This window comes from Chaetodon auriga, chromosome 3, assembly GCF_051107435.1.
Source record: "Chaetodon auriga isolate fChaAug3 chromosome 3, fChaAug3.hap1, whole genome shotgun sequence".
Classification (NCBI taxonomy): domain Eukaryota; kingdom Metazoa; phylum Chordata; class Actinopteri; order Chaetodontiformes; family Chaetodontidae; genus Chaetodon; species Chaetodon auriga.
The window spans coordinates 23,897,501-23,916,749 of NC_135076.1; the positions used below are offsets into that span (position 1 = coordinate 23,897,501).

General features: G+C 45.7%; 2 protein-coding genes across 5 annotated transcripts in view; both read left to right on the forward strand.

The window, feature by feature from the left end:
- Positions 1 to 1,182, forward strand: part of ralgps2 (Ral GEF with PH domain and SH3 binding motif 2) — a 72,835-nt gene extending 71,653 nt beyond the window's left edge. For all 4 annotated transcript variants that reach the window (XM_076726282.1, XM_076726284.1, XM_076726285.1 and 1 more), the window contains one exon: positions 1 to 1,182. This exon is cut by the window's left edge and continues 2,823 nt beyond it. The gene's annotated coding sequence lies outside the window, so the exon portion shown is untranslated.
- Positions 1,183 to 2,069: 887 nt separating this feature from the next.
- fam20b (FAM20B glycosaminoglycan xylosylkinase) lies at positions 2,070 to 18,874 on the forward strand. The gene is made up of 9 exons (XM_076726291.1): positions 2,070 to 2,279; positions 3,446 to 3,766; positions 5,972 to 6,219; positions 6,306 to 6,392; positions 6,493 to 6,602; positions 11,159 to 11,330; positions 15,716 to 15,907; positions 17,551 to 17,610; positions 17,710 to 18,874. The coding sequence occupies exons 2-9, from the start codon at positions 3,638 to 3,640 to the stop codon at positions 17,939 to 17,941; spliced, it is 1,230 nt and encodes a 409-aa protein (XP_076582406.1). The 5' UTR covers positions 2,070 to 2,279; positions 3,446 to 3,637; the 3' UTR covers positions 17,942 to 18,874.
- The last annotated feature ends 375 nt before the right edge of the window (positions 18,875 to 19,249 follow it).

Here is a 19,249-nt window from a genome sequence, read left to right on the forward strand (position 1 = left end):
GAAATCCCAGAGCTGAAGCTCTACGGAGGCCGATCGTTGCTGGTGCTTGAATGTGATTGGTTGGCTGCGGACAAAGGGAGTCCGTGATTGAAATAAGTGAAGTGTGTGAGACGGAGTGTGGGGTTTAGAGACTGTTTAGCTGCGTATGTCTGCAGATGGTGGCTGGTTTATCTCTTCCCTTTCATATTCAGACGAGCTGAACCTGCTGTCATTTGTAATATGCTGTCTAATTGGCGCAGAGAAGCAAGAATTGATGCCGCCTCAGAAACACTCAAACCCAGTGACAGTCGCCATCCTTCATCACATTTCCTTTCTTTCTGTGTGATGGTAATTAAGAACGATGAAAGAAACGGATGTGGAGTTTTAAACCCAGCCAGACTTCTGGGGGCATCTTCAAAGGTTCATTTGAATCATTTTGGGTTTAACAATCGTTCCCTCGAGAAAAACCCAGATCATGTCGAGCGCTTTCTGTGAGGTTTTTCCTCGCTGCAACCTGAGTTTACATGATTTTTTTTTTTATTACTATCATTTTTGTACAGTGTGTGGTCAAAATAATGGAAACACATGTTTAATTTGGGGACGTTTTGTGGTTTGAGTCAGCTCATTTCTTGGATTTCAAGGCCGATCGCTACTAACATAATGACCCCATCATCATCTGTTGTGGGATGAGTGGATGAAACGTCAAGTGCTCCTCACTTGAGATCATTTTTGGCTATTAAAAAGAAACTTGATGCCGTGCTTGGAAATTCTCCCTTCTGTCAATATTCATGTTGTTTCCTTTAAATTGACCACACTGTCTACAAATGCACAATTTGCCCTGTATTACCTGTGTTTGAGTGAACCTGCTCTCTGAATTCATTCTTTTTAACGGTCATGACAGCTGAGATGAAGGCTTCAGCCAGAGGAAGTGTCTTCAGTCGGCTCAAACAACGTGTTAATCCTCTGATTCGGCGGAGAAGTAGAATCGGCGTGAATGTGAGCCTCCCGTGCGCCGGACAGGCATCGTTCACCAAGGACGTCAGCAACAGTGACCTTTGACCCCGATCCTTTACCTGGCTGCGTGTGTGTATGTCTCTGTCTGCCTCTGGTGTCATGACTGCGGCGAGCGCTGTGACCTCACCGCCGAGCGATGCGCTGCCTGGTGTGAAGACTGAGAACCAATAAACACTCTGCCCTTTTTTACTCCACACGTCAGTCTCATGTTCATTGTTCTGTTCTGTCAGATTGTGTGTGACTGTTTTCTGGGACATGGCACGAGGCTGTGCTCCAGTGAGTGTGCATTGCATCACAGTTGTATTACATGGCTCAGTATTATATAAATACAAACAATCAGTTCCAGCCTTTTTCAAGTTACTCTTCCAAGTCGTTGCAGAGCAGCAGGGATGATTGAGAGCTGCTGTAACTGTCGAGGAAAGTCGCCCAAAGGGATGTCTCCTGCAGAGTCAGCTTAATTTCATCATTAAAACATTATCCCAAATGTATCTTCTTGAATCTGCCAACAAAATATTAAGCAACAGATTACATTAACTCCAGTTACTCTAATTGTGTTGGCTTATAGTGCAGATGTTGGAATTCTTTTGGGTTCTAACATGAACAGCTGTTGGGTAATTTGCAGTGAGGGACAAGTCACTGAAGGAAAACATTACGTATGTAATTTACTTTTTTTTTTTTTTGCCACCCAGACAAAGTATGTTGAGGACTTTGCTATATAATATAATGTATCGACCAGGTTTTTTTTAATGAGTACAATTTTTAAGGTTTTTTTTAAAGAAAAAACTCCAGTAAAATACTGCCTCACACTTAGGTGTGGCAACATAATCTGTAACACGCTACAAAAGCAGGAAAAACAGCTGAGTTGACTGATTTTCTTGGAGATTACAGGAAAAAAAACGAATCAAGCCTATGTTGATATTTCAAATAAAACAATCAGTAAAAGAGGAGGTCCAAGCAGATATACCTTTGTTTTAAGGGTTCACAATCTGTCGCATTTACACACCTGCCTCAACGCACACTCATGCGCGCATAGTGCACCACTGCCACCTGGTGGCGGCGCCGAGCACCTACAGGAGGAGGAAGTGTTTCGGAAGTGGACACGGCAGGCCGGAGAAGGAATCGAAGGAAAAGGGCGGAGGAGAGGGAGCCACCGGGGGAGCTTGAGAAAATGATAAACCATCGTGACTTAGCGGCAGGAGAGTTCATTACATGTAACGTCAGTACCGCAGGACTTTACCGACGCTTGGAAGCTACTTCGCGGACGGCGAACAGCTTGCGGCCATAAGGTAAGTCAGCTCGGTGGGAGCCAGTGAAAACAAGACGACGTAGCCTGACTGGAGCTAGCTGCTGCGTTAGCTAACCTACACGGCAAGGTGTGCAGCGGTTTACCGAGCAGCTAGCTCTGTCTGATAGATGCGGGGATGTCGCTGCAGATGCGGTGACCCGAGCAGGCAAATAATGCAGGAATAACCCGCGTAGAAAGCATCGCACTAGAGCCGTCATTTAGAGGTTTGGGGTGTTTTTTATGCGGTCGTTCATGGCCAACCGTTTTCTCACTGGTGTTTAAAAAAAAAAAAAAAAGGGCAGCAACATCATGAAAGACCGATTGTGTGGAGGAAACGTTTGCCTGCGTGGCCGGAGATGTGTCGGCTGAGCTGTGTGAACAGCAGCCGAACTGTTATTTACAGCGTGTTAGCCTGCTAACGGCTAGCTTGTTATCGATGTGTCACAGGTTTGATAACGTTGCGTCGGTTGGCGCTTACGTGTATTAGCGACAGCAGTTCCCCGCCAGTCAAACGTGGCAGTTGTGTTAATTTCACAGCCGTGATTTAACGCTCCCAACACGCAGAGCTGACACGTTAGGCCCCGTGTTTCGGCTGGTTTTCTCAGTGTGTGTGCCTCCAGCAGACAGGTGAATTCAGCATTGTAATCGGAGGAGTATTACCGAGGTTTCTCTTACAAGGTTAGACCGTGCAAGAGGAGGCTGTGCTGGGTCCACCACCTCAGCTGACCCCCTCTGCACATCCATCACCATGCGATAAAAAGACATGTTTCTCCTTTTGTTCAGTCAAGTGAAGTCTGAATGCAGTCGATCTGGCTCCTCAGCTTGAACGCTGCCCAGCCTACAGCAGCACATAACAGCCAAAGCTGCTCATCTTGCACACAGTGCGAGTTTTGCGGCGTGTTGTACTTCTGGATGCACAGACACATTAACAAAGACCAGCCTGTGTCGTCCTGATGTAGTTACATGATGCTGGACAGGCTTCATCTGTGCTGCAGCACTGGGTCAGCATCTGCCCGGAGGGGCAGGGAGCGAGAGGGGCAGCAAATCAATCCGTTTCTCTGCACATGTTATTGACAGTACATTTTTCATCTCTCCCTCTCTTACCCTTCCTCGCCTATCTCCGCTCCTCCTCTTCCCTCCCTCTCATTTCGGTTTCTCTCCCTCCAGGTTTGCACAGATTGTAGCTCCAGGAGGAAGCCAGCGGAGCTCCCGTCCCTCAGTAGAGTCCGGCTGACAGGGCAGGGAAGTGGGCAGGTGACGGGGAGCTGCAGGGGCCATGCATCAGGGGTGAGAGGCAATAACCGCGGGGGACACACACAGCGTCGGGTGAGGAGGGGGTCGGGGCCGGTCGGAGTGGAGATGAAGCTCAAACAGCGCATGGTGGTGCTGTGTGCCGTGCTCCTCCTGCTCGGCCTGGCCAAGATCTTCCTGCTGGATGGAGGCGAGGGCTCCGCAGCCAGCCGACGGGACCTCAGGGCGTTTCGCAAGGTCGGGCTGCTGGTCGAGTATTGTCACCCTCAGCTTTGTTAAAGAATATATACAGTTCCCTCCAGAAGTATGGAAACTCACTTGGATTTGAATCAAAAGATGAAACAGGAGATCAGAATGTCAGGTTTTATTTTCTGGTATTTATACATGCATGTTGTGTTGTACAGTTTCAGAACATAATATAGCACCTCTCAGCTCTTATCGCCTCTCGCAGTCTGGACCTTGGAACAACCAGCGCAATGCATCTGAGGATCTGAGGGAGTGGGAATCAACCTGGAGCAATAAAAGATCTGTTAATGTTAAATAACTCAGGGCGAGGCCTCTCTGGGCTTTGTAAGTAATGAAGAGTGGGTTGGAATCAATTCTGAATGCAGAAGGTAGCCAGTGTGAGGAAGCCAGGATAATTGAAATGTGATTATGTTTCCTAGCCAGAGTCAAAATCCTGGCAGCAGAGTTTCAGATGAGCCGGAGGCAGGAGAAGATTTTTCTACTGATGCCAGAGAGCAAAGGAATTAAAGTAAACTGGAAGTAAATGATACTTGTGCTTCTTTTGGCTGTTTGTGTGAGGGCTGAAATTCATTCTCGGTAAGATTTCAGTCAGTCTAAAACCCTCCACTTTTTCCTGCTGATGAACTCCTTGCTTGCCTTGGCAGTATGTTTTGGGTACCTACCAAAGAGTTTTAATGCTTTTCTTTGCACATAGGCAGACGTGTTGTTTCAGTAGACCTCTGAATTCATTCTGTCATCAGTAAAGACGAGCGAGCCAGTTTCAGGAGCGTCCATGTAAGCTCGAGCCATGACATTACCGCCGCCACGCTTCTCGGATGAGCTTGTGCGCTTTGGATCACATGCAGATGCTTTCTTTCCATTGCTATCATAAAGGATATCTTAGTCTCATCTGGCCATAAAACTGTGTGGGCCAACTTTTACGACCCATCTCGGCGTTTCTGTGCAAATTCTAACCTGGCCTTCCGATTGTTGCTGCCAGTGAGAGGTTTTCATCTTTCTGCTCTCGAAGTGTTCTGCTCATGTCCAACCGGGATGCTTTCATGCTGCCTTCTGGAGGTTTTTTTTTTTTTTTTTTAAGAGACCTCCAGAAGGCAGCGCTCAGCTGTTTCTTCACAGCTCTTACAGTGTTTCTGTCATCAACTGTTGTTTTCCTTTGCTAACCTCCTTTGCTCAGAGTTTCCAAATTGTTGTTTTTGTTATTCCCAATTTTCGTGCAAATGCTCTAATTGAATTCTTTTGTTTCCAAGTTCCTCGCCTGTCTCTCATAGACGTGTCTCTGGACATGTTGTTGTTGTTGTTGTTGTTGTTGTTGTTGTTGTACTCAGACTACAAAACCAAGGCTAAAACCAAGACCACACATTCAGGGCTTTTTTTTTTTTTTTTTTATCTTTTCATAAAAAAGCCCCATGGAAACATTTGAGGCAACAGGAAGCACCTGAGCAAGAAGAAAAAACCGGCCACATGTTTTCAGGAACATGTTCAGTCATGTCGGGCCGGGTGGTCCAGTCGCTGATCACCAGGGGGCGACAGGAGCCGGGGGGGGGGGGGGGGGGGGTGAAATGGACAACTTAGCCTTAGAGTCAAAGAAAAATGTAACATCCTGTATTTGGGAGTTTTGGGAGTTGCAGTGTGAAAGATGGCGACCATGTTTAGCATCATTATCTTTACTATCACAACAAAGTCACATCCATACCGTTAACTACTGTTACGGAGCGCTGAGCCGAGGTGGCTGGAGAGGCTGGGTGTCAGATCCATGGAAGAGAGGCCGCAGACTGGTTTGTAATTAAGCTTTTAAAATCCACTCGTGCTGATTAGAGGGGCTCAGTGGGCGGACAAGTTATTTTTATAACATCTTAGATCTGATAGTTACAAATGCCTAAACAGCAGCGTAGAAAAAAGCTGTTTTAGTTGGCTCATCTAAGAATGGGGCGGCTGAAGCAAAAGGTGTTTAAAACTGTTTAACTTTTATGCATGTAAATACCAGGAAATTACACTCTGACCTCCTGAAAACAACAGTTCTCTCATTGTGGAGGTTAATGAAGGAGGATGCACACAACTTTAATTGGCTATAGCGAGTCACACTCACAGTGCTTATGGAGCATATGGCACACACACACACACACACACACACACACACACATACACATATATATCTGTGTAATTACACACAGCGCTGTTATCGCCCACCTCTAACAGATGGAAGCGGGCCTCTCTCTGTCCCGGGGAGCTCGTCTTACCCACACCCTCCAGTCTCCGTGGGAGATAGCGAGCCAGTGGGTGGGCCCGAGAGAGGTGTACCCCGAGGAGACCCCGGAGCTGGCCGCTGTGCTCACCTCCCTCAGCTCTGCCAGGATAGAACGGGCAGACGTGGGCTATAAGGGCACGCAGCTGAAAGCCCTGCTGGTGCTCGACGGTGGGCAGAAAGTGGTCTTCAAACCGAAGAGGTCGGATTTCTTAATAATACGGTTACACATTTAATGCTTAAGAGTGATTCATCTCTCTCACGCTTGGCCTCTCCACCCTTCCTCAGATATAACCGAGACTACGTGGTCGAAGGCGAGCCGTACGCAGGCTACGACAGACACAACGCAGAGGTGGCTGCTTTTCACCTGGACAGGTGGGCCAACGTCGTAATTGGAGTGTCTGCCGTTCATCCTCTCTGATCTGTTCATGCAGCTGAGGCGCTGTGTCGTAATGTTGTGCTGTTCTCTGTGCAGGATCCTGGGCTTCAGGAGAGCACCTCTGGTGGTGGGAAGATACGTCAACCTGCGGACGGAGATTAAACCTGTGGCCACAGACCAGCTGCTGAGCACCTTCCTCACGCAGGGTCAGTATCTGTCCACTCCCTCGTCTTCTCTCGCAGTTTAAAGTCAGAGCTGAGCCCCAGAGTGCGAGCGCGGTGCTACTGTGTGAACGATTTCCCTTTCTTCTGACTCATCTGTCCACTTTCTCTCTAATTCTGATCTCTGTTTTCACTCTCTCTCAGTCTCACTCACATTTCCTGTTTTATTTTTCCCCCGAGCACTCTAGACCAGGATACGCCTGCAAAGTCCTGTTTCGTGAGGGTGTGGCACCATAAGGTTGATGACACTGTAATCATGCTGATGCCTTTGGCAAACAGAAGCTTTTGTGATGAGATGTTACGGGTTGAACTATGGGGAATGTAGAATTTTTAAGACCGTGACCCGTACTAGGAACTTAAATTCAGGCCTCTGCTGGTTTGATTCTGACTGTTCTTCTCCTTCATCTGTCTCGTGTGAGTCCCTGTAACTTTACAGTAGTGCAGTACTAAATCACTGGAGTGTCCCTTTCAGACTGTGTCAGAGATCCATTCAGTTCGCTCTTCATTTTTGAGGTGTCAAGTTCTCAAAAGCTCAGACAATATGACAAAGCAGATTTGTCTACAATGTGGGATTTTTCTCTTCTGTTTGCACTGTTGTAGCCTTCCCTCAAATATCTGGGCGTATTGGGCCTCTGTGGGTAATATTACAAATGAGCCGGAGCAGTGCTGCAGCATTGCTGTTGGATTTTTATGTGAGGGTCGACCTTCATCTCGTTTGTCATTTGTATAACATCGTCAGACTCACGATGGAGTTAAAAATAATATCAAAATCAGCGCAGCAGAGCCAGAAATGTCGTCTTTGCTCTTGTCAAAACCCGGTTCCTACATTACCCACAATGCACCACCGACAGGTCAGTGGGAGACTTCTCAAACAGAGATGAGGAGTGGGCTTCTCTGTGACTCCACACCTCCAGATGTTTTTCATTTTCACACGTTGTCATCATCAGCCGACGCTGACTCGAGTGACATCACTTGAGGTCGCGTATCGGACTGCACGCCGCTCCCGCTGGAGCCACAAACGCCTCACCACATTTACAGCCGCACTCTCTGAGACCTGTAAACACACTTTGATGTGTAAAACAGGCGGAGCTCCTCTTCAATGCGGCGATCCGTGGCTTTCCGCTTGTGCAACAAACGGCAAAGATTGTTAAATGTCAAAGAACTGCAGTGATTACGCTATAAATCGATCAAGATAAGATGTTATTGATCCCCACGGGGGAAGTGCAGGTGTTCAGCAGCACAAGGATGGAAATACGTACAGATAAATGCAGGAAGGGAAAAATGTAGAAAATAAGAATAGAACGAAAATTGAATCTATAAAAGAGAAATTAAGCTCAGACACAGTCTCGTACAGGTTTATTATTAGAACCATTTTGCTGCTCGATTCGTGGTTGAGGGAACATTTGATGGTTCCAGCTTCTTCACTGTGGAGATCTGCTGCTTTTCCTCGTCTGACATGATAGTAAATGTGATATTTTAAGGTTTTGGACTGTTGATCGGACAAACCAAGGCGTTTGATGACGTCACCTTGTCCTCACAGGAAACTGTGGTGGACTTTTTTTTTCTTTTTTCCGATGCTTTAGTAAAAAAAAAATATTTTTCATTTCGCAACATTGTTGTTGGTAGGAAGTGAAAATCACTACTCGCCGACGTGGTTCCATGAGAACGAATCTGTTATACTCTGTACTAAATGGATTTGGGGTCCTCGGCATTGTCGGCTGCGCAGGTGTGACCTGACGACCTGGATCTCTGTGTTCTTTTCTTTGTTTCAGCGCAGGTTAATCAGCACTTCTGTAAACGCATCAGCATTAGCCGGCTGGCTAACTGTCAGCACTCAGTAGATGAACGCAGAGAGCCTCTTTACACACTTTAAATTCATCACAATCTAACATACAGATTAATGTTACCATAATAAAAAAAACCCATCTCAGGCGTCAGCCACTGTTAAAGGTGAACGCCAACATGAGACCGCTGCTCGTCATCGCTGCCTCACTTCTTCTGCTGTTGACCTATGTTGTCATAACTGTGTGGCACTTTCTCCTCATTATGTTCCAGAGTTTTTTCAGCATTTTGCGTGTGATTCAGCAGCTGCTCAGGCCATTCGTGCCTTATATGTTGCTGTAAGTAGCCTTATGTTTAAAGCTGTCACTTACCGCCAAACCGTGTACGACATTATATGACTCATCTCTGCAAGTGTCTGCAGTTGTGGTTTACAGCCAGTTGATAGAATAACACCCACCTCACAGTGGGATAAGCATTTGCACAGATGCGTCATTTTGTTCTCAACAGATATATCAAATACACAAAAACTTCAAATGGGTTGTGTCGCAGAATATGAAAGACCCCCGTTTTTAGATGCATGTAGTCATGTGTAAAGTTTTGGTTTTGTCTGAGCAGGTTTTCTAAATATCTGAGATTTGTATCGTCACCACAATAAAGACACTTCTGCTTTTACTGCTCACAGCATTTAAATGTGAATTTCCAAAATTCAAGAGGAAGATCTTTCCCAGAAGCTGTCAACAGTCTTTTAACAGCTCTTGTTGCAGAGTGGTCAACCACTGAGCTGCACGAAGGATCGCTATGATATATATATACTTAAAACACACCACAGACTACACCCGCAGAAACGATCATCTTGACTCAACACCTTAGACTTAGACTTAGACTTAGTTGATCCCAGTTTGGGGAATTCTTTTGTTGCAGCAGCAGGTTAAAGACACACATAAACATAGAATATATGCAATAAAGAAGAATAAGGATGAGAATAAAACGTCTTAAAAAATCTAACCAAGTATATAAAATCTAACTCTTAAAAATGTAACTAAGTATAGAAACATAGAGTAATAGCAATTGTTAAAAAATATGACTAAATATATGAACATAGAACAGTTTGTTGGTTTTGGTTTTTTGGGGTTTTTTTTGTTTGTTTGTTTGTTTGTTTGTTTTTTGCGTCTGTTGGTTCCAGTCTGACGTGAGTCGTGAACTTTCTTTGTATCATGTGCTGAAAAGTGAACGTATGAGATGTATTAGTTGTAGCATGAAGTGAAAGAACTGGACTATCAAATTGGACCTTAGCCATGTAGTTTATTTGATGTGGAGGACTGAAGATAATTAACATTTTCTAGATGTTTAAGTTGTCTGTCAGCTGGATTTTTAGGTGCACAGTGAGGGCAGTTCATGTGAAAATGTGCTGAATTTGACACGTGCTGTAAAGTAACTCTCATCACATGGTTTGAGAGTGAGCTGTTTCATGGTGGACTGTGGAGGACGGGCCTGAGGAAGGAGCTGCTCTGCAGGCTGGTTGTACGACAGCGGATACTTCTGCATCGCTTGTCGGGTGGCAGCACAGAGAACGGGCTGCTGCTGGGGAGCTTACAGGTGGAATCTGAATCAATGTGCAACACTTCCTTTTTCCTCTTTCAGAAGAAGAAGAAGAATCGGGGGGAGACATTCCCCTTTATTAGTCACACACACATGCGGGCACGACGGCACACGGCACACGAGGTGAAATTTAACTTCCGCCTTTAACCCATCCTGGTCGTCCTTCCTCCGCGGCAGACCAGGAGCGGTGGGCAGCCAGACCGGCGCCCGGGGACCCATCTTCGGTGTCACATTGGTCAGGTGGTGATCTTCTTGCATGTTTTTAGTGGGGGTATATTTTACGGAGGATACCCCAGGTGAACACGGGGAGAACATGCAAACTCCACACAGAAAGGCCCTCCTCGAGCAGCAGGCACCGAAGGCATGGTGGAGGACACACCCGGTGCCCGCAGCGAGATTCGAACCCGGGACCTTCTTGCTGTGAGGCGACAGTGTTGCCACCGTGCCACCGTGCCACTCCCGTGAACTCCCCTTTGCTTTCTTAATCATCTGCGTGTGCACACTTGTTTTTGGTGTTTTCATGCCTCTACATAGAGACGTTATGTTTTCAGGTTGTCCAAACGTCCGTCCTTGAGGAAATTCCTTCAGATTTGCCACCGATGTTCACTTGGACTCAGAGGATGAACTGATTCGATTTGTAGTGGTCAAAGGTCGATGAGGCCTCACAGCACGTGTTTGGACATAACCCAAGAGTTCATACACTAATTAGGACAAGATTTGACACAAATGTCTCAGGATAAACTGCTGAAGTGATGAGACTTTATATCCAACAGGGCAAAACTCTGTGAAAACACTTTTCTGCCCATTTTCAACACCTTAAGTCAAGATTGGGACCATTTTTCACATTTGGTCAGACACTGAATTGGTGGCACTAATCCTTGAACCTGTGCTGACTGTTCGATCCTCTGTGCTGAAGAGATGAGTGTGTGTGTGAATGTGTGAAGCCTCCATGTTTTACTCTTGGTAGCTTCTTTGCAGCAGTATCCATGCAGTAGCCTGCATGTGTCTCTAACTCTTCACACTTTCCTAACTCTTTCTTAACACTCTTATTGCTTTGGTTTCCTGTACCTTTCGTACCCCCTGACCTGTTTGCGTCGCTGTCGAGACGACACGGCGAAGTGGATTTACTCTCATGTGCACCTTTTTCTGTCTCTCTGCAGGTAATAATACATGTTTCTACGGAAAGTGTTATTACTGTCGGGAGAGCGAGCCAGCGTGTGCTGAGGGAGAGATAATGGAGGGGTCTTTAACGCTTTGGCTGCCCGACGTCTGGCCATTGCAGAAACACCGACACCCGTGGGGACGCACCTACAGAGAAGGGAAACTGGCCAGGTGGGTGTTGAGTTTGACTCCGGAAAGGATCTTTGTAGTTTTTTCATTAGTGTTTAAAGTCAGGGAAAATCCCATGACTTGAATGATTGTCGCTAATGTTTATCAGAAGGAAGTGGAAACGTTGCGACGCTGAGGCTGAGCGTCAGCTCTTCCATAGCGATGGTATTTCAGGTCAGTGCTGGTGAAGACACTGGCCTGTACTTTCTGTAATGACACTCCACCTACTCCTTCATTCTGAGAAATGTTTCCAGGGGTGGGAGGGTGACTGAAGGAGGGCTACGTGACTCAGGGTAAAGCATGATATCAGTTATCTTATTATTTGGTGCCTGAGTAATGGGCAGGCAGTTTTATCAGGGACTGAATACCTGATGGTGGCAGATTAGGTGCTCAGATGAGACGACTAACCAAATGAAAAGTGATAGCACAGAGGTGTCATCAGCTCGACTGGCGCTCCCCGGTAGCCCATGACAATTATTTCAATTATTGTCAGTTTGAAAACTTGTCAATTCATTTGATTGTAGGTTGGAGAAAATCCATCAGTTTGATCATTTTATGCATTAATTTAATAAGGTAAAAAAAAAAAGAAGTTATTTTACAGGTCTGTAACTTCTTAATGATTTCCAAGATGTTTTCTGCAAATGACTTTTTTTAATCATTGGGGGGAAAAAGTGTTCAATTATTAAATTCTAGTTAGAAATGCTGTGTTCATTTCTAGTTTAACTGAGGGTCTTCTAATCAGTGCACGCCGGATCAGCTGGTCATGTGTGTCTACAGGCGAGCAACATAGATTAAAATTTCCAATAATAAATTTATAGCAAATTATTATTTACTTGAGTTTTAATGGAGCATTTCTTTCAAGTACATTCCGATTTTCTATTTTTATTGTTAGTTCGCAATTATATTCTTTTCCAGAAACTTCATGGAAATGTAATTAAATCCAGGCATATACAAAAAAACAATTACGTTTTACTCCCATGTGTCATTAAAGAGCTGCCTTGAGCTTGAAGAGCAGCAGCCTGTTGTTGTTCAAAATTAGCTGAATTTCAACCTGAATTATTACTGAGTGATAATTTCTGCATTACTAAGATAAAAGAATGCCACAGTTTTACTCACTAATGGTGAAACATACATCATCAGCACAGTAATCCAGACCTGTGCTTGTTTTTTATGGTGTCCCCTCTCACGTGCTGCTCTGCTCAAAGGCAGTGGAAGATGTTGGAGCCCAAAATTCCCCCCAAAATTCAGCAGACTGCAACTTTGCTCTTACATCCTCAATGAATGTTTGTGCAGCGCTCTGCATGATCTGCACCTCCGACAGAAAGGAAAATCCTCCTCACAGGAGCTCACAGGACGTGCACGTTCAGCCGTATGAAATGGGGAACATGGCACACAGCTCACAGTTGTTCCTCTTTCAACTTGTTTTCGCTGTTTCGCAAGCGGATGAGGGGACTCCTCAGCTTGATTAGCTTGTTGCTTGTCATACTGCTTCTGCTTTTCTTCTGCTCGAGTTCGGTGTGGACTGAGTGTACATACATCTTTTGTCTCTAGTATAATTAGGGCCACGAGGTGAAGCCTCGAGCCCTATTGTTATCCTGCGTGTTTTTTCTTTTTATTATTATTATTATTATTATTATTAGGGACACGGGCAAGCCCTGAGCCCTGGCCCCTACAGCTATGGAAAACTGCGAAAAATTTCCCATAAGGAATGAATGGGAGGAGGTCAAAAAACTAACACTTTTTTACTGCCTATTGCTCCGGTTTACTTTCACCTGGGGACTCCATTTAAACTTTAAAATGTAGACACAAGTCTTGTGTATTGGTGTATCATTCCATGTTTTGATAGCTCATATAGTTTTTGATCAATCACTGTTCAATGACCATGATCGTTTTTGGAGAAATCTTGAGATTATAATGGGTGTGTATTGCGTGGAATGTTGGCGCTAGAGTGGGTGATGTCATCGGACAGAGTGGGAGAGAGCCGAGAAACCTTCCAGATTTTTGCTCTTTCCACGCTCCTCCCAGCCACAGTTTACACTCTACACGCACGATTTTTTCCACAGTTGTAGACAAATTTGTTCCGTCTCTTACAATGTGCTCCAAAAATCTGAGAGATTAAACGAAGTTGAATTAGCAGCCTCGAAGTGCGGCCACGTCTGTCTCTGCTCCTCATTGACTCCAATACAAAGATTTTCTGAGACGAGCAGAACGGACCCCAGTTTTTAACTCACAAGTGTCGACAAACTGTTTTGTGTAGAAACACCGAAATCACACCCGATTGTTCAGGAAGTCCTTACAGCGATGATGGTCGGTGTATTTTTCTGATAGGAGCTACCGTTTTGTCAGAATCAGCCCAAATGTGAGACCAGCGCAGAGGCAGCAAATCGCTGTGTTTCTCCGTCTGAATGCATGTGTGTGTGTTGCGCTGAGAGCGCACGTGCGTGCCTGTGCACCTGTTTCAGTGTGTGTGTGTGTGTGTGTGTGTGTCTGTCTGTCTGGTCGTTCATTGTACGATAGTTTATGAACTCGTTCATATTTTGGCCGAACGTGAACTGACCGTACTGGATTACTGCCTGATGACCGTCACTCTGAACTCTTCATCCTGGTGTCTGTGAACGGCACGCTCTCTCACTTTAACTTCGTTCAATACGGTGCCAGATTTCTATAGAGCCTTCCAGGCGAGAAGCCAGCAAAAACACGCCGTAAACGGGCCTATCTCGCAACACCAGCCACCAGCGTCACACCGCCGCGTGCGTCACATGGGGTGAAAGCTGCAGCTGTTAGTCGTGTGGACTGAATGGACAGCAGCAAAGCATTAAAGCAGCAATGGGGAAATGTTGTCCCCTCAATGCTATTGTAAATCATGGTTGGATAATGATTCCAAACTGAATATGAAGATGAACTCTGACGCATAGTTACAGTGTTTAAACTGATCAAATAATTGCTGTCTGTGGTTCTATATAGGCTGTGTCAATAAGTTTGAAAAATAGTAGCTCACAGCAACATATGGAAAAAAATAACTATGAACTAATTCATTTTTAGAACAGTGAACTTAGTTCAAAATGTTTAATTATGAATTATCAACTGATCTACTTCATTTTAAAATTTGTGAACTGAACTTTGAAGTAGTTCATGTAGAAAGTGAACTTTCCCAACACTGGCTCCTTGTGCATAATGTCATAATGTCACTGTTATTAATTGTTTGAAATGTCTGATGAAGCTCATCATAATGTACACACTCCGGCATTAGCCCTCGTGGCCCTTTCAAAATTTCCCCAGGGGAAATTGTCGAGTAAGGTAATACTTTCTTTCTACAGTCAAGTAGAACCAGTCTTCCTCTTATCTTTCTCATCTGTGCTCTTTTCTGCTGCCACCACACACACATTCTGTTATCAAAATTAAATTACTAATGATGGCTTAAAGTGAATTTTGGGCCCAGAGCTGCTTTAAAGATCCAGTATGTAAGATTTAGACAGAACATGTTTTCATTCGTGCCTGAAAATAAGAGTTGTTGTCTTTTCGTTAGCTTAGATCGACAGAGAGTCACAAAGTCTGCCATGTTTCTCCAGCAGCCCAGAAAGCACAAACCAACACTGACTCTAGCACCTTTTTTTAGCGGACACTGCAGGGGAGGGGTGAGGCGAGGGGTGAGGCGAGGGGTGAGGCGAGGAGTATCAACTGGTCGCAATCGGCAACCTCACCACATGCCACTTAATGCTACACTCTGGAGCTTCAGTGGAGATCCGGCGGGATCATCAACACATTCCACTGACATCATCAGAGAGACTTTGCTTTGATCATGAAAGTTCACACTCTCTCAGCGGTCATTAAATATGAAACAAAAGCTGACTTTACAGAAAGTCTGAAGAGTGAATGTGGACAGAATTTCACTTTAAATCAGCTTCACTTTCTTTTCACCGAGGACGGTGCGGCTGCTGAGATAAAGCTGAATATATGCGCGCAGGCCGGCTCGGCTCGGCTGTGATGCTGCTCCCCGCTGAGCGCTCCTCGCGTCATCAGGCATTCCTCTCACTGAAGTTCAGCTGCATTTCAAAGTGCAGAAATTTAAGATTATGTTAGATCACAAAACTGTGCCAGACAGGGTTGCCCCTTCCCATTCCTGTAAAACTAGGCAACAACACCAGTCCGTTCTTCTTTTTTTTTTGATGCCTAGCAGCTGGAAAACACAATAGGACCACAGCACGGAGCCTGAACTCTGTGCCCGTTCAATAAAAAGTGATTTCAGTGCCACAGAAAAGGATTATCTTCTTTTAAAAGGGGTTTAGAGCTGCGTGTCTGCATGCATGACAGACCATTTACAGTCAACACGGTAGATTCAGGTGATGATTTCAGTGGAATTGTGTGTGTTCATGTGTTAATCTTTCTAGGTGGGAGTACGATGAGAGTTACTGCGAGGCGGTGAAGAAAATGCCTCCGTATGATGCGGGGCCGAGGCTGCTGGACGTCATCGACACGGCCATATTCGATTATCTCATCGGGAACGCAGATCGGCATCACTACGAGAGTTTCCAGGATGACGGCGGCGCCAGCATGCTCATCCTGCTCGACAACGCCAAGAGGCGAGTGATAATGAGATAAGAATCACCGTCGATTCCTTCACCGAAAACACAAAGATGAATAATTAAGAAATGAATAAAAAGACCCTGAAACACACCCTCTGAGGTGTAATGTCAAACCACGTCCATACAGAAATACAGAATACAGAAATAGAAATAAATGAAAGATGTGTGAGTTTTGCAGTCGACGTGAATCTGCAGCACTGACTCACTGGAAACTTCTGCTTCATCAGCTCACAGGTTTCGGCACATGAACTCAACCAGGGGTGGAAGTAACAGTCCAACAGGTCAAAACAAAAACACTTTTCTGGCCATTATTCAGCAGCGTAACTCAGGAACAGACGCGCACATCGGTCCTGCTGATATTGACAGTGATGAGCTCTCTGTCATTATGTTCAGTTATTCTCTGGATTCATGTAAGTTTGTGTAGTGAGAACTTCCATTTCACCAAAAAACCCACCTAATACCGTTTATTAAATTCCTTCAAAGTCCTCCATACAAATATTAGATGAGTGTGGAGAGACGGGCAGAGGCTTACAGCCGTGGGGGATTGTTCTAGTTATTTTCATTTTCACTTTTTTCCAGCATGCCTTGTTTTCAGGAACTCACTTTCTGCCACTGAAACTACTTTATATCTGACTCACGGTGTTCAGCCACTTCCATGAAGCGAGGACATCGAGCCGTTCGTCTTCTTTGTTTTTCGGTGATCGAAACAAACAGTGGAAACTTCTCTGTCTCACTTGTTAACATTTTTGAAGAATTATTGGCAGTTGGCAGGATGAAGGCAGAGAGAGGCAATCAAAGAAGCTTTTACCGGCCACCGCCGAGACTCTGGTGATGTCATTTTCATAAACCTAATTATTCCAAACAGAGGGTGCAGAGTCTGCTTTAGTAAACCGTGAGCATTCAGTCCAACTCAGACAGACAAATTTTGAAGATTTTGAGGGAAATCAGGGGCCGTGGGTGCAGATGAGGAACAGCTGGTGCAGAGTTAAAATGCCACGTTGTGTGGGCACACTTTTAAACACAATACAGAACAAAACACAGCTAAGTGCGCATAGTGTTGGAAAATAGTTGCGGTGGAGAGGAAACAGCACTTTGTTCCATGACGTGTAACACACAGCCATGTCCTATAACATGAAGGCCGCAGCCAGCAAGGAGGAAATGACACCGGCGACCTGAGCGCGGCTGTGGATGCAGTTTAACGTGCATCATTATAAACTAACATGGCATCATCGCATCAGACTGCAGAGAAGCTGCTGTTAGCAACTGGCTTGAGCTCAAAGAGGAACATGTGAGTGTGTGTGTGTGTGTGTGTGTGTGTGTGTGTGTGTGTGTGTGTGTGTGTGTGTGTGTGTGTGTGTCTGTGTCTGTGTGTGTGTCTGTGTGTGTGTGTGTGTGTGTGTGGGTGTGGGTGGGTGGGTGGGTGTGGGTGTGGGTGTGTGTGTGTGTGTGTGTGTGTTCGTTCGTCGCCTTGCCTTTGAAAGTGTGTGTGCAGTCCTCGACAGTGGCCAGTCAGGCGTGTGTGTGTGCGATGCGCTTTGATGGCTTCTCCTGACCGCGGCGCAGACGGGCTTCCGGCTTCGGTCGCCTCACTTTGATTTTTATTGGAATCATGTGTTGTTTGTTTTCTGCTCTGTGTGCAGCTTTGGGAACGCAGCTCTGGACGAGAGAAGCATCCTCGCGCCCCTCTATCAGTGCTGCATGTGAGTCCTCCGGAAATGATCACATCTCGCCTCTCCACGATCAATTTTCCGTCACGCGATCATTTACGATATCGTCTCTTCTTTTCCTTCCTCTGCCAGGATTCGCGTGTCCACGTGGAACAGGTTAAACCTGCTGAGAAGCGGAGCTCTGAGTTCAGCCATGCGGCAGGCGCTGGCATTCGACCCCATCCACCCGGTGCTGGCCGAGCCGCACCTGGCCGCCCTGGACAGGCGTCTGTCTGGGGTCATAGCAACGGTCAAGCAGTGCATGGAGTCCCAAGGCCCCGACAACACTCTAATAGAGGACCGAATGAACCTCCCACATCCCTAGAAAGCAGGCACCAGAGAAAACAGGGGAACAGGAACTGCCAGGACTTAACTTCCTGAGCCTGGAGAGGAGGAAGTGGACGAGCCCTGGTGTTAAAGAAAGAGATGCAGAGTGAGTGACGGGATGGACAGGGTGGAGCAAAGACCGTGTATCTCTCCGCCCTTGTGAGTGTATCATCTTAAACTATATAAACTTCTCAGGACTGTTGTACACTAGAGGACAGTGTCTGCTGTAAGAACTCCTCCATCTGCTTCTGCTGTTTGAGTCGACGCTCCCGCCTTGTGCCAAATTCTCCCTCCGAGTCCAGCTTCTCCTTAGGAGCCAACGAAGGAGGAAGGATGGGGCTCGGAGGGGCGTAGACACTCAAAGGAGGAGGAGGAGGAGAAGGTGAAAATGAGCCATCGACGCCTCAGTGAAAAACATTTCAGGCTGTTTGGAGCATACGGTCCAAGACACTGCTGAGACAACAGGATGTTAAATCCACTTCAGATCTGATAATGTTTTTTTTTTTTTTTTCCTTTCTCCAACTGAAACTGAACTTTGACCGGAAGGAAAAGAGAGCGAACTCGGCCCTGCGCCGTCACCGTGTACATATTTAACGAAGTAGTGACATAGAATTATGAGATGAAAGAGTATACATTTGTGGATTATAATATTAAATAAAGTAAAGGGTGGGTGCGTGCGTGCGTGTGAGTGAGTGAGCGTGGGTGCGTGGATGGAAGAGCGCCATATCGTGCCGTGAAATAAGAAAGCTACTGACATGACAGACTTGAAGTGAGGGGACAGAGAGGTCAGGTGTGTGGGTTCATCTTCAGCATTAAACTATGATCTATTTAATTGTGGTTATCTGTCAGTCATCTTTTCCCCCCTGAGCTCACCACTGAAAAGGCACAAAGTCTGTTTTGGAATGTGTGTTAGTGCTGTCGCTGCTACTATAAAAAAAAAGAAAAAGAAAGGGGTTTGATGTGGTGCAGCGTTCATGTTGGAAGGGACTTTCACTTTAGTCTTACTTTTACTTGCTCAGATATTTTTCATGTTAGTCAGACTGAATCCGAGATGCGTTTACAGGTCATATGTGGAATGCTCTGGTTGCAGTTACCGTTCAGTTTATAATAAGCACTTTTAATCATCTCATCGTCTCACTTCCTGTAAAATTTTGTTTTCATTTTTCCAAATTCGAATCACTTCTCACTTGCTAAATTTGGCTCCAATCCGAAGGAGCGGCCACTCTTTTTCAGCCGCATATCAGTCAGACAGCCGGCACCTCCTGTGTCTGTGGGGCTTTAGTTGTCTCCATGACCCGAGATTGTC